We start from the raw sequence: 15,684 nt of genomic DNA on the forward strand, positions 1-15,684 counted from the left end.
GCCTTGCTCAAGCTCCTGACTCTGTTTCACATTCCTCATAGAAGAGGGTCTCCTCGTTCCTGCATTTGGGTGGGAAGGGATACTGAAGAGCAGGCTGATGTTTGGAACTTAGTTGCTGTCCTTGGGCAGTCCTCCAGAGGGCTAGCATGTCTCAGGGGCCCAGGCCTTTCCACAGGGTGCCCTGATGGCCAGTGCAGGGTGATGTGCCTCAAGTTGATGATGAAGAGGGACCTTCCAGGCCCACAGATCACAGAGGTGCTTCTTTAAAAGCTCTACTTGAAATAGATTGCAAAGGGCAACCCTCAGAGCTCTGCTGCAGGCTCAGCCCTCAGCCAACTCCACCTGTCCCACAGCCCTGGCCCCTCCGTTCACCAGGGGCCTGCCCACCACCCTTGCAGATTAGCGTCGATCTGCAGGGATTGAGACTCAGCCGACCCAGGGCACGTTAGCCCAGCACTGAGCCCCTACGCTCGGAGTTGCCCTCTGGGAACATGTCTTAACTAGTTAGCAGAACCCTCAGAGGGCCTCACCACACAACCCCCACCTGAACCCTCCATTATCAATCAAGGAGCAGCCCCAATTATTGAAGCTTCGCTGTGTGCCATGGTGCCATAAGGGGCATGATGCAAAATTCCCCCGTTCCTTCTGTCACCAGCAGGCGAGAATGGCTAGAGTCACCACTCACAGTCCTCAGAGTCTGGCTCAGCCCTTTGCACTCACGCACACACTTCCTCCAGCTCAGCAGTGTCTGAAAGTGAGAAGAAAAGCATTCCCTTCTCCTGGCAGTAGACTGGTTACAGGGCAGTGAGGTTGCTGGGCCCTGAGGTGGAAGTCAGAATGTGGTCAGCATCAGCTACTTGTCCCTAGAACTGCCATGTGGCCTCATTCTGGCCCTGCTGGATTTCTCTCATGATGACTTTTGCTTTGCCCAGCAGCCATGTTTGTGCAGTAGCCATGTTTCTGTGGGAATGACATCATGGCCTGCCCTTCTGTGAAGTTCCCTGGACCATGCCTCGACCCCCACCTCAGAGGAGGCAAATACAATATATGCCCAGTCCACTGAACAGATCTTCTCGTTTACTCACTACCCAGAATCAGCCTTAATGCGCAGTAGTATTATCCTGATTTGGTTTCTTTTTATAGATCTGGACCTGAAGCTTAGCATGGTTAAATAACTTGCCTGAGGTCACATGGGTAATAAACAGTAGAACAGGGGCCTCCTCTGGTGGCTCAGGCTGTTGAGCGCCGCGCTGTGAAACTGTCCACAGCCTCTGCAGCATGGGTTCGATCCCTGGCCAGCCAGGGAGATATCCTGACTCTCCTGCCCCTCCCCTTAGCAGTGTACTTCAATCTGCCTGTTCTGTTTCCACTCTGTCCCTGGTGAATCCTCTCACCCCCCGCATCACTGGCCTGTACCCCAGTTCTTGTATGCATAAATAAATCTTTTAAAAAATTGTAATCAATCACTTAATTTTATCAAGGCATTGCTGGTTTACATAGCTGTATTTTGGGAGTGCAGGGTCCTTCCCCCCACCATGTGTCATTAGCATAGTGCACCCTCCACCAAAGCACCCAGCCCACCACCACCACCCGTTGTGCTGCCTCCACACCTTGATCTTGTCCCTCACTCCCTGCTCTGGATTCTACAGTTCCGCTTGGTTTCATCCAACCCTTTGTTTGATTTCTCTATATTCCACTTATAAGTGACACTCTCCAGTATCTGTCTTTCTCCTCCTAACTTTTGCACTGAACATAAATCCCTTCCAACTCCATCCATGTGGCATGAGTTTGTCTTTTTTGATCAATGCTTGTATATATGTTTTTAAGAAGCTCAGCGATAGCATATATGGTACAATGTAGTTGACACATTTTTTACATGTACTTACATTATTAAGAAAAAAATGTAAGTAAAGAAAACAAAAAGAGTTCTTACTTTTTCTAAGTGATTTCTAAAAACTTCGTGGCATGGACAAGTATTTAAGACAATACTTGAGGTCTTATGACAGCCTGATATTGGCAAAAATCGCTTGTTGTGAAAGTTGTAGGCCCACTTAAACATGATTCTGAACCTATACAACGAGGCCTCTAAAGAATTGGAAATAGAAAACAACCATTTTAAAACTAAACATAAGCTATCATAGGATCAAATAGTTAAATCTAGAATCAATTAAATAGGGGCCTCCCTGGTGGTGCAGAGATTAAAGTCTCAGCACTGTCAAGCTGTCACCAGCCACTGAGGCCTGAGTTTGATCCCTGGCCAGGGAGCTACCCACATGGCGCAACAGACCTCTCCTGTTTCCCCTCTGCTCCCCTCAGCAGTATATTTCAGTAGATCTGCCTGTTCTGTTCCCCACTCTGTCTCTGGTGAATCCTCTCACCCCCCACACCTCTGGCCTACACCCCAACTCTTGTATGCATAAACAAATAAATAAAATAAATCTTAAAAAAAATGAAATAAAAGAGAATCCCATGTGGGAGAAATTGCACAGACTTGGGAACGAAGGCACCAAGACGGCCCTGAGCGCTTTCCCGCTGACAGTCTGGGCAATGGCTCATCCCCCACCCACTCAGGCCACTTTGTCATGTGTCAACAAAGGCAGTGATGGGGGCTTTTCTTTTATTCTGAGCTATCAAATGCCATGAGGGAGAGGTAAACCCTACACAGAAGTGAGATCTATTATTAATTAGATGATGTTACTTCTTAGGGTCACAGGATTCCGAGTCATGATTTTGCTTATTTAGAAGCATCTTGAGTGGTGACGGGAATCTCCCTGTGTTCATGGAGGTAGCCCTGGCATACAATAAACTCCAGCTGTGCAACCACCAGGCATCCCTCGAGATCACCCATGGAGTTCAAGTGGAGGCTCCTAATGCATGATCCTGGTCAAGATCCCAGGTGGCTTCTGGCGGGACCAGCCTTTGCGGAGGCTCAGTCCACACTGCACACATGTTGTCACATCAGCATATGCTTCAGCAATGCAGACCCAGAGCCAAGGCTCGAGCAGTTTCCTATGGGGTGAATTAGTTTTAATGGGATGAGCAGCTCTTGCCTGTTCATTTTAAAATATAGGTCTTATTATTATTTAGGTATGGCAAAGCCCCTGAAAACATAGTTTGTTATGCTCACAGATATCAAGACCCTGTCATGTGGGGTCACATGGGGAAGCACCAGAGATGGTTCGGAGGCGCAGGTTGGAGGGAAACATACTAAATAGCCAGGGATTGCCCCTGTGTGCCAGAGCCACTGGAACTGTTCAGACTAACCCATCCCAAGCCTGCTCACCCCGCCTCACCCATTCCTGTCCATGAAGGTTCTCGCCCATTTTCCCCTGTCCTCGGGGCTCCTTACTGACCCTGGTGCTTCCCCAGGGCCTGCGCGGCATTCCACGCCTCCTGTTTCGGGAGGTCTGTATGAACTTCTTTCATGACAGTCACTTCTGGTATGGTACATCCTACTGTACCAGATTGAAACAAATCCCAGGTATGAACAAAGCAGTCACTCATGAACAAACAAGGAACATTCTCAAAAAGAATTCAGGTAATAACATAATTTGTATGAGGACTAGCAATAGTTTGACAGGGACTCCCTGGTGGCGCAAGGGGTAAATCACAGCTCTGTGAAACTCCCCGCAGCCTCTGCAGCACGAGCTTGATCCCAGGCTGGCCAAGCAGCTACCCACATGGCGCAGCAGCCCTCTCCTGTCTCGACCGCTGCTCCCCTCAGCAGTACGTGTTTCAGTCAGTCTGCCTGTCTGTTCCCCACTCTGTCTCTGGTGAACCCTCTCACCCCCCACATCTCTGGCCTACTGTACCCCAGTTCTTTTTTTTTCTTTTTTCTTTTTTTTTTAAAGATTTATTTATTTATTTATACAAGTACTGGGTACAGTCAGAAGCAAGGGAGGGTGAGAGGATTCACCAGAGACAGAGCGGAGAGCAGAACAGGCAGACTGACGAAATACACTGCTGAGGGGAGCAGCGGACACGGCAGTAGAGGTCTATCACGCCATGTGGGACCCTCACCAGTGGTCAGGGATCAAACTGGTGCTACAGAGGCTGCAGGCAGCTTCTCAGCCCAGCGCTCAACCGCTGTGCCACCAGGGGAGGACCTGTACCCCAGTTCTTTATGCATAAATAAATAAATCTTAAATAAAGAAATAGTTTCACAGAAGGTCACCGACCCGATTTAATGAATATATTTAGTGGAGAAAAAGTCAGTGAATTAGGGCGCAGCACCATTCAAACCATAGGTTTTGTACAGATGTAAAATGTGGTAAAAATCAACAAAAGCCTATTGGCTACATGGAATTAATAATGTTGAGTGTTATGTATTTTATTATTTATAAATTCTGTGCTTTATATACTTCATATATAATAAGCTATATAAACTGATAATGAACTAATATATTTTACATATCATTTTTTTCTCCCCGTAGGATTAGTTGTTAAGCACTTGCCTGCACATTAGTGGCTAACACAGTGGAGGGGCTGCACACATTCCCAGGCACAGACCCTCACTCAGCGTGGCTGTGTTCAGCTGTTGGGGAGCCTGCCGTGTCTGGCTACAAACTTTCCTTGGACCTAGATGGGGTCCCATAGGCCAGATCAGGGGATGCCTGACAGTTCTCACATGAGACACAGTCCCTCATTTTCCCTTCCCAAGAGCACACAGTCCAGGTGAAATGAGAAAAGAAAGTACATAAAAAGCTTCTGGAACTTAAGTTTAAATATTCAAAGCTGAACTCATTAGAAAGTTCAATCATAGGACTATTGTCTGCATGATATAAAGCTTCATGTACCAGTGACTTCTGCAGACAGCAGAAAATGGAAATGCTTACTGGCTTTTGCAGTAAAGTCAGGGCTTCCAGGCTGGAAGAGGGGAGGTTGTGGTGTGTCTGAAAGGGGGAAGAGGGCATCTCTCCCGGCAGGCATTGCTCTGCCCTGAAGGAAATTCAAAGGCAGGGATGGGCTGACAGGTCTGAGCAGCCAGGGAACTGAAGCCACATGACTGGTATATTATGTCTCTGTGTCCCTGTTCTTGAGCCCCCAATGGGGACCAAGAGGTGGGTCCCTTAGAGCACCCATGGTCTTGTGGGAACAGCTCCGACTTCCCGGGAGACACCAGGGTGCTGGCAAGGAAAGAGTGGCTCCTATAAACAATCCAAAATGGAAGAATTTGTAATTGCTTTCTTCAAAGGGAGGTGCCTTCACTCTTTGTCAGGGTGAGTAAAAGCAGGGGTGTGAGAAGTCTCATCCCTGGAGTGGGGCAGCCTGAGATAGGGCCTAGGAGGCTGTCCCCATCTGCTCTCAACAGCAGGAGACAGATAAGATAGGCTATGTTTATGTCAACTTTCCAACCCCCAGCCCAGCATCCTTTTGCCTCTTGATAAATTTCTACTTTTTAATGATCTTTCTGGCTACTTGGGTGCCATTTACAAGGAAAACACCTTTTACTTCTAAATGTTTCAAGCACTATAGAAAAACCTGGTGGTGTATACTTTTCATCATTACTGGATAAGATTTTATGCCTTTTTCAGAGTTAGGTAGCTAATGGCTTCTCGATTAGTTTGTTTGTTAAGTAGATAGATGGATGGGCAGAGGGACAGATAGAAAGACAGAGAGGGGAGGTTGTTTTGGTTTTCTTGCTTATAATCAAAAAATATTCTATTAAAAGGACCCATAATCCTGGTTCCAAATTTTTTATTTAAAATGTAAATCATTAGGCCTCCCCCGTGGCGCAGCGTGTTGAGTACAGTGCTGTGAAGCTGTCCGCAGCCTCTGCAACGCGGGTTCGATCCCGGCCACCAGCAAGAATCCCATATGACAAGCAGACCTCTCCTGCCTCCCCCGCTGCTCCGCTCAGCAGTGTCTTCAGTCCGTCTGCCTGTTCTGTTCCCCACTCTGGCTCTTGTGAATCCTCTCACCCTCCTGCGCATCTGGCCTGTACCCCAGTGTTTGTATAAATAAATAAATCTTTTAAAAAATAAAATAAAATAAAATGCAAGTTATTATTATCTCCTCATATGTGGAATGCTCCTCTAGGCTCAATTTTCTAAGTGTAGCAATTGCAAAAATGACAATGTATCTTTTCGTTTGCTATGGTTTTTAGCACACTTCATACTGGCATAGAAATATAGGAAAGTATTTTGTGAACATTCTACACATAGTATGAATATATTATTCATCAAAGTCTTAAGGTAAATTTGCAAAGTTTATCACAGGTTTGTTTCCATAATAATAAAGTGCTGTAGCAGGCACTGCATAGAGCACCGGGGACACTAAAGGCAACTTTGCTACCAAAAGCCATCATTGCCCAAAAATATTTATGCTCCAAAACCTAGCCAATTATTTTTTTCATGACTAAAAGTCCAAGTCAACCCTTTACTGAATTCTACTTTTTCTTTCTTTAACACTCATCAGAATATTACATCAAAATTCATATTTTCATAGCCAATGGTTGAAAAGGTTGATACATTTATAATACAGATTTTTTTAAACAATTGTTTTACAAGGTTTATGAACTCAAGAGGATTGAAAAAGCTGAAAAATTCCAGGGAAATGCCATCTATTTAAATTGTGTGCTCTCACAGTGAACTTTCTAGATGGTGTAAGTTAGCACGTGTTGAACTTCCTCTCCCGCCTGGGGTCTTGAGCACACCCTGCCTATCCTTGTGCGTTCTGGGTCACTGGGGACATTTGCACCATTTCACTTCTTCCCCACTCCCCACTGATAGGGCTTGTCAATGAACCAGCTAACAATTGGCTCAGGTGTGTGTGTGTGTGTGTGTGTGTGTGAGAGAGAGAGAGAGAGAGAGAGAGAGAGAGAGAGAGAGAGAGAGAGAGAGAGAGCGCGGGAGGTATAGAAAACATTTAATTCAGCAGACTTCCCACTTCCCTGAGCCACTGCCCCAGGCGCCTTTCTGGGTGGAGGGTCATGACCACAGCTAAGCTCCGGGAGAGCTGTCCGGGCAGGATTTCAGTGTTGACCCAAAGGGGCTTGCGTGCCCACGAGAGCACTGGTGCACCAGCTGTACGTCACATGGGAGGTGAGCCTCAGCCTGTGAGCGTCTTGCCATTGAATTCAGCTTTGAATATTTTGAATGAAATCCTGTAAGGGTTATAAAATATTAGTATTTCGATCCAACAATTTGGTGATTCAGGCAGTACTGCTGATTCCACACGCCTTCTCTCCCCCATATTTTACTTGGTTGTTTGAGCAATTTTCTCGTTTTCACTTCTCTGCCTATGCGGCTGACACACCTGACACACCCGCCTGGAAATGCCCGACTCACGAGCACAAGGCCCACGCTGTTGCAGGACTAAGGGGCTTTTACTCCCCTTTATTTTTCCCAACTTCCTCACACACATTTGTGTTCAGATTCAGCAGCTGGCCTGGCTGGTTATCAGGAGATAACTGGGATCCGGGCAAGGAGGGCTAGACTTGCTGCAACCTCTTGTGGGGTCCAATCCTCTCCTGCCTCGCCTTTGCAGTGGGCTCTGCTTCGTAGCATCCTCCCCTTCTTAGGAGACTTATTGGTGACAATCCCATGAGGTGCTAATTGCTCTGAAGAGGGTGTCACCAGGGGCAGTTAGAGGAAACTAGAGGAAAAGGAGGCTGGTGCCAGGCTGTCTGCCTCCAGCCTTCCCTCCCCCTCCTGCCCCTTTTCTTTCTCTACCGAGCATTTTTGTTTATCCCAAAGCCTCAGAGATGAGTGAGGGGGGGAATGGAATGCCACATTTCTGTGCCTCTGTGTAAGTGGGGTCCAAAGGGTGCTCAAAGGGGAGCTGTTATCTACGTGGCACTATCCTCAGGAAACTCAGAAATCATTGGGGTCTATTTAGGGTTGAATAGGCCTCAGCCTCTAGTGTTCACTCATGTGGGCCTCAATAATATGCCCGGGAATAAGGCTTAAGAAAACAAAAATCTCTTTCATGAGAATGTTTATTAAACAATAAAAACATTCAACCAGTGCTTCAGTTTATAGGAAACAAGTCAAACCTATCACTTACAACACAGAGCATTGAAGAGGATGCAAAGTCCCAGTTTTCCTACAGAGCACACCCCGGCTGGCGGTGCCAGGCCTCTGGGGTCAGCACTGCTGAGCAGGAGCTCAGAGCATGGCGAGCAACCCGGCGTCCCCGAGGACACGCTGCAGCAGGAGGCAGGGAAGGAGGAGGCCGCGCAGCAGGTGCTGTGCACTCCACCCGGGAGAGTATGACGCAAGAAGGTCTTTGAGGTCTGAAAAAGAGATTCCAAGAGACAGTTATGAGACGCACAGCCTCGGCTTGTTTTAAGAGTGAAAGAGATGATGAGGAGCAAGGTGACGGGAGGGCGGGAGGACGAAGAAGGCTGCAGCAAGATGTGGGCGTGTTTGCCCTCAGGGAGGAACACACGCCTGGGATTTCAGATCTGATCCAGGTTCACTGTGTCTAGCCAAGGTTATTTTCTATTCAAGGCCACTGTGTCCTGGTGTCTATCAATACGGTGACACAGAGGTGTCTGCACCTGTTCTGACAAAGGTCCTTCTCTAGCGTGACCTTGGATCTTGGGCGGTGGGAGGCAGGCTGGGGGTGAAGGGCAGTGCACTGAGAAGTGCCCACCTCCTGTTTTTATATTCCTTTCTCTGTGGCCAGAAATAACTGCATTTTTCTGAAACTTGGAAAACTGAAGGGAGATTTATTATTTTAACGCTAACAAAGAAAGAGCCTCCAGCCCCTGTCATTCAACACAAGCTGACCGAAGTGAGCTCCTGAGACCTCCACACCATGTCAACCAGGACCACAGAGGCCTGACTTGAAATACAACCAAATAAAATTTATCGGCTGCACAGAAAGGCTGACTTGTTCCCAAAGTAGTCCGAATACTACCTCTTTGAGCAGGGACAGCATATTAAACAGGAGCTCACCCACTCAAACAGCGACGGGTAATGTCCACAGAGGAAGTCACTATAGTGAACACTACCACAGCCCTGCAGGGCTGGAGCACCACACCCCACAGGGCCCCCCGCTGTGCCATGTGGCTCCAACATAGCAGCTTTGCTCTGTGCCCCAATGGTCCATGACCTGGTTCTCTGTAAGGAAGGGAACCCAGCCCAGAGTTGCTCAGTGGAATCTCCAGGGAGGTGGGCAGGGGTCTTGGCTAACACCTTTGGTGGTGTGTGGTTACCATGTGAAGCTGACGCGCCCCACAGGCCTAACCACTGCAGGGGTGCTGACTCCATGAAAATACTTTTACAGGCAAATCAGGCTGGATACAGAGTCGGCTGGGCCAGGGAGTAAGCAGACAAGGAAGGGTCCAACTGCTGAAACCTCTTCCTGGGGCTGCCTAGCCCTGCACTGCTGGCACCTCCTGCAGGTGCCCTCTGAAGGGGAGAATGTACATGAAACTGGAAATTAACAAGATGAAAAGCAGCTGTAGCTGAGCCCCACGGTACACCTGTGCACAGATGGGCGGGGGAGGGGGAAGGGTTCCACCAGGAGGGATGGAGGTGAGCACTGACCCAGACCTGGACACAGCTTCCCTGTACCACCTCATCTTGAGGGAAAAATGTCCCACAAAACAGGAACCCTAATATCTAGACAGATGGTGAGACAGGTGATCACAGTGTGAGAAGCAGGTATTCAGATGAGAACTGGTGTCAGCCATTGCTAAGCCATTGCTAATTGATTTTCAGCTGGTAAAAGGGACCCAGCTGCCCGTGAGGAAGAGGATTCAGTCCATGGGTAGTAATTTTTGTCTGGAAACTCAAAGGCCGTGGTTTGGTCAGCTTTGTGAATTTGGTTAGACTGAGCCAGTCCTCCCCCAAGGAGGGGCCTGAACATGCCATGAGCTCCATGTGGACCCCTCCCAGGGGGACCAGGGTCATCCACTGAGAAATATTGGAACATCTACTATTTATAGGGAAAAGTTTACATAAATTTTAATAATATTTACTGTTTTTTTAATCAGAATCTGTGAAATTAATGGGTTGAGGGCTCACCATTATTTTATGTCATACCTAAAAGGAAATTGCTACTGATTGATGACTTCCTATGACCTGGGATTTTATTATATACTCCTCAAAGTGTATTTTTTAGACTTAGACACAGCAGAGATTTTTATCATGTATATTAATCTTGTGCATATGTGAAAAGAAAGTAAGTGAAATAAACTTTGCATTTGCTCAGCACGGCATGTGTCACCACTACCCGGGAGAGAAAATGCTCAAATATTTTTACTGATGGAATGGGGGGATCTAAAAAGTTTGGAGCCTGTCCCAATGAAGATAACATCATGTTTCAACGTGAGGTCCGAAGCTCTCCAACTTGAGATACCCAGGGATGCCCCTGTGAGCCTGGGGTTCCTCTCCTGCATGATACCCAGAGAAATTCACCAGGCAAAGGGTGCCGGTCATGAGAGAACAGCCCAGGAGGGCTTGCAAGGGCTCTGCTCTCCCCGCGCAACCTGCCCACAGTGGAGCGGCCGGTGGGCCAGGACCTCCTTCCCGCAGCTCCCGGGAACAGCTCTGCCCACAGAGCTCTGTTGCTGGCTGGGAGGTTGACTGGTTTGTGCCAGAAATGTAATTTTTAAAATTGAGTTTGAAATGTGAGGTTGGCTTGACCTGACCCCAATCTGACCTTTACAGAGACCTTTACTTATCGCTGAGGGCTGTTGAGTTGCTGTTCACTGTGTACCTGTATTATAATTTGTAACTCTGTGTGTGTTAGCTGATAATGAGATTTATTGTGATGATCATTTCATAATATACACTTTCTTGAATCACGATGTTGTATACCTGAAGGGGTGATAGTATATGTCCCAAGAATACTTGCCACATAAAAAGTGGTTTTTTTTAAGTGTTTGACATAGTGCAGGGATGTGCTTATCTAGCAGTCAGTAATGATAGTTATTTTGCTTACAGATTAATATTAATTTATATGAACTATCATTATATCAATATTCATAGTAGCAACCCATGATCTGAATTATTTACAATATTTTAAAATAACTTAAATGTTATAAAATATCATGTTGTTTCCAAATTACAACCTCTCAAGAAAAAAAGCTAATCTAAACCTCAGTTTACCCAAATACAAAGCCCGGGATAACTATTTCAGAGTCAAAATTGTAGAAAGTGACCAAAACGTACTGACTGCTGAAAAGTATAGTACTCTCATGATTATTTTCATCCGTGAGTGCACAAAACTTTCCTCCGCACAGCCACTATCATTCACAGCATTCCCCTCACAACCACGGCCACAGTTACCTCCTCACCGTGCCCCTCCTGTCACCACAGTCACTGGCAGCACAACCTCCCCACTGTCATCTCCCTGAAGCAGAACCAGGTAAACTGCACAAAGGTACGATGGGCCCTCCTGCACCTGACAAATTACTCTGAAATTCTGCACCATTTTTCCTAAGTGGCTGAGAAGCAACTTTTGGACCCACTGTAACTGTGTTATGGTAGTTAGTGGCCAGCAGTTCCATCCTTGGGTGGCTCTGAGTGTGTAAAATCGTGACAGCCTGGGTAGTCTCTGTCCTGCTGCTTCTGCACAGGCAGCCTTAACAGAACGGGGATGACCACAGCTGTCTCCACACTCCCCCTGCGAGCACCACAGCAAGTGAGACATGACCACGTGCAGGTCCACCAGGCCCCACCAGCACATCTTATGTCTGTTCCCGAATTTTGTGTCCGTTCTCTGGGGCAGAGAAGGAGCAGCTAGTGAATGGGACACACCAGCCCAGTAAGTCAAGAGCCAAGTAGGAGAAGGAAGACTGTGGGTAAAGCGGTGAGTCCTCGGCAGACGGGCAGAGTGCAGCATACTCTGTTACAGCACACACCTTCCTCCCCCACCCTCAGCAGCAGGACAGAGCTGAGGATGGCAGACAGTTCTGTTGGACTCACAGTCATTAAGAGCGGCTCTTGACTGCTGGTCCTAGGGAGGGTGAAGAGGTGGGAGGAAGAGCAGGAGAGTGAGTTTCAAGCTAGTGTCCTCCTCTACTGACCCCACCGAGGGCAGGGGTGGGAAGCTGGCTTGAAGCGCTCTAGACCACTGCAGTCCTGGCAGCGGACAAAGGGGTGGAAATTGAAGCTGCAACGTTGTGCCCCCATTATATGCACATTTTGTCTGGATTTGCCCAGGGCTGCCTGGGGTGAAGAGAGGAGCCAGAAGTAGGCTTAGGGGCTATGACATCACGGAGCTGGCGCTGCACAGCCATGCCCACCCAGAACCCAGCAAGCGCTGAAAGGCTGCACCTTCCTTCACTGTGGTCCTCACAGACTGACCCAGCCAGAGCCAATGGGAGAGGGGACTGGGCACAGGATGTGGGACTGAAATGTGCCTTCTCCGAGTGCCCATGGGCCATGCACAAGATGATTCAGCAGCAGAGCAACACCCTTTTGCTGACTTCATATTCCTGAGCATTACGAGGGGAACATTTCTGCTGAATCCGTGCTGGCTTAGAACCTTCCCAAGCGAGTGTCCACCCCTGCGCTTCCACACCCTGCGCCCCTTGAACACGCCTCAGGCCTGCGCTGCGCTCACCAGGCACCTTCTTTCCCTGCGCACACTGACAGGCGGGCCGGGCGTCCAGCGGGGGCTGGCCCTGGAGGAGGTGCCTGGCCGGCCCACTCTGCAGAGACCTGTTCTCTCGCTGTCCAGAGCTCTCCAGCTGCACAGCTGAAGAGGCCGTGTGGGCGGTGCCGGGAATCTCTGCAGATGTCGCCGGATTTAGCTGACCCCCGCCGAGTTCAGCTCCGCTCCCTAAATCGTGTCCTGCGCCAAAACTCCGGCTAGAAAAGTCACTTATTTGGAAATCAGGCACACCCAAGACTTCGGAAATGGGAAACTGAAACATGAAAGCTCAAACGCTAATCTAACAGCGACCCTACGCTCGGTTCTGCGCGGCGCGGGGGGTCTGCACGGCTCGGGGAGAGCGGAGGGGGGCCGGCGCCCCTGGCACCGGCGGGCGCCCTTACCACAGCGGCCGGGCGGCTGGCGGGGCAGGCAGCGCAGCGCGGCGAAGACGCAGCGGCACAGGCGGCACTCGCGGAAGGTCCAGGCTCCGTGCGTCAGGGCCCCGCACTGGCTGGGTGGGAGGGACCGGGACCCGGCGTCAGCGCGGCCCGCCCGCACCCCCCCGGCGCTCCTCGCACCCTCCTCCCGCCGCCAGCCCCCCCGCGCGCCCTCCGCGAGCCCCGCGGCGCCAAAAGGGCGCGTCCCGTCCCCTCGCGCCCCCCCCCCGCGCCCGGCAGCCCCGCACTCCCCACCCCGGCTCTCCTTGCACCCTCCTCCAGCCGCCAGCACCCCCCGCGCGCCCCCTGCGCCCCCGCGCCTGACAGCTCCGCACCCCGCCCCGGGGTCTCCTCGCACCCTCCTCCCGCCGCCGGCACCCCTGCGCCGCGCACCCCCCGCGCGCCCCCTGCGCCCCCGCGCCCGGCAGCCCCGGGCCGCGCCCACCTGCGCCTCTGGTCGTGCTCGCAGTAGCGGCCGGTGAACGCCGCGGGGCACACGCAGAAGCTGCCCAGCACGCACGTGCCGCCGTTGCTGCAGCAGCGCCGCGCCGGGGGCGCACCTGGGGGAGGAGACATCAGTCCGGCCCAGTGCCCGCGGGGCCCCCCAATTTCCACCCGCCTGGGAGGGCCGGCGAGACCTCCCCGGGAAGCAATAAAATTAGGTCCCTGGAGGTGTGTTTGCTCAGGTAGACCCGCCTGTGGATGTCACCGCGGGGCTGCGGCAGCTCGGGTTGGGGGAGGGCCCACGCCCCCCCTCTTTCACATGCTAAAGCCGCGGCTTCCAGCGACGGTGATTAAAGACAGGCCTCCGCGGCGGGGACCACCCACGGGTGCCAAGGCGCTAAAGAAAAAAAGCCCTTCAGCCTCCCCCACCTCTCTCCCCCGACAGGGTGCCCTGGGGACGTGGGGTCTGACGCCTGAGAGTCTGCAAAAAGCCGAAAAAGGGCCCACAGTGATCGCTCTTGGCCTGGGATCTTTGTTTTAAATACATTCAAATCACAGTTTTCTGGGCCATTTAAAAGTAAAACGCATAAAACTAATCTTCGGTGAAAACATCTTTTAAGGCAAATGCAACGTTTACCAATGAAATGGTAATTTTTTGTTCGGAGTTAAGAACACTTCTTCGGGGTTTTTTAAAACTTCGTTGGATATGAAATATGCTCTTTACTGGGATTCCCGTTTTATCCTTAATTTAGCCCAGGTTTCTTTTTTTCAGATCCTAAACTCAGAGCAGGCCGAGCAGAGCACCTCAAGGCTCTGTGACCCTGGGGCACTCACGCTCCGGGAACTCGGGAGGCGAACTCGGCCTCTTCCATCCGGCCCCTGGGCTGCGGGTTCCCAGAACAGCGGACGTCCAGGTGAGAGCTGTCTGCTCGAGCTTCTGATCTGTAGCATTGTGGATTTCTTCTCTGCTGCCTTTGTGTTTTTCTCTTTGAGAGCCTTTTAGAAAGAGTGAAAATATCAAACTGGTGATTGAGAAACAAATGTGCAATAAAAACTAAAAGACTAAAAATGTTTCTTACTGTTTCCCAAATGGATGATCTGTAATGTCAAGCTGATCACAACCAGAAGTCTAGAATATTTAAAAGAAAATTTAAATTTAAAGACATTCAAAAAATTCAAAAGCAATAAGCAAAAATTCATAAAGTATAAATCATAATGCGATCATCTGAACACATAACTATATAAAAACATATAAACACATAACTATATAAAACACAAAACTATATAAACATAACTACATAGAATATTTAAAGTACACTTGATATCATGCACTCATTTTTAACTTGTACATTTTGATTAATGTTGTCATCCTTTAAATGGATTTGAGACCCAGAGAGTCCACATATCCCCAAATGAAAAGTAACAATCATTCATTTATTGCATTTTATTCTGTTGGCTTTCAAACACTCCTCTTGGCTCTAAGATCTGAATCATCTCTGTCCTTACCTAACTGGGCAGCTCTGGATCATTTTCCCACCGACCGTTTGGTACAAGTCTCCTCTCATGGATACTCTGAAGATCAATTTCCAAGGAAGTTGAGTCTGAATAGCTTTTGTATTTGAAGGAATCTTTACTCCAGTACTGGAAGGAACTTCACCAGACACGAGGTGGATCGGTATAATAGATGCACTGATTTCCTTCCCTCCACCTCAGCCATGTAAGACAGCAGACCTCTGGGTTCTGTTGGGAAGCCAGATAGGCAGGGGCCTGCTGTGACCGGCAGGGACTGTGTGGAGCCTCAAGGACTGTCCCCTCAATGACACCAGGCTGGCTCTGTGGTGGAGAGAGACACCGCTGACTCTCCCCAGCAGTGTTTACTGCGCTGATAGCAGCGGGAGTGGTCAGCCCTGATGTCAAACATTGGCGACCAAGGCAACAAGCCTTTCCCTCACTGAAAACAGAACAAACAACAAAACCCAAAAGATTAAAATCCCAACATGAACAAAAATTTTCCACAGGACAACACGAGTTTTATATTACATACTTCTTGTGGTGCAGGGAGATTGTGAGGGACCCACTGGGTCACATCCAGCCATATGTCATATCCACCCATAGGTCCCACATATTTAGAGCCAGTTGCATGCACATAAAGAGAGACATTTCAATCCCTGCTTTCTGACAATGCATCATTTCAGCAGACAGAGCCTTCTCTCTGTGAATGCGCCACATATAGTACCATTTCACTCAC

At 49.3% G+C, this 15,684-nt stretch overlaps 1 protein-coding gene across 1 annotated transcript; it reads right to left on the reverse strand.

The window, feature by feature from the left end:
* Positions 1–8,033: 8,033 nt before the first annotated feature.
* Positions 8,034–15,060, reverse strand: LOC119255087 (cryptic protein-like). The gene is made up of 6 exons (XM_037522081.2): positions 14,943–15,060; positions 14,516–14,565; positions 14,271–14,432; positions 13,438–13,552; positions 12,957–13,066; positions 8,034–8,236 (listed from the first exon to the last, which is right to left on the reverse strand). The coding sequence occupies exons 1-6, from the start codon at positions 14,999–15,001 to the stop codon at positions 8,109–8,111; spliced, it is 624 nt and encodes a 207-aa protein (XP_037377978.1). The 5' UTR covers positions 15,002–15,060; the 3' UTR covers positions 8,034–8,108.
* Between the last annotated feature and the right edge of the window lie 624 nt (positions 15,061–15,684).

The sequence above is a fragment of the Talpa occidentalis genome, unplaced genomic scaffold, assembly GCF_014898055.3.
Source record: "Talpa occidentalis isolate TD23 unplaced genomic scaffold, MPIMG_talOcc4v2.1 talOcc4.3, whole genome shotgun sequence".
Taxonomy (NCBI): domain Eukaryota; kingdom Metazoa; phylum Chordata; class Mammalia; order Eulipotyphla; family Talpidae; genus Talpa; species Talpa occidentalis.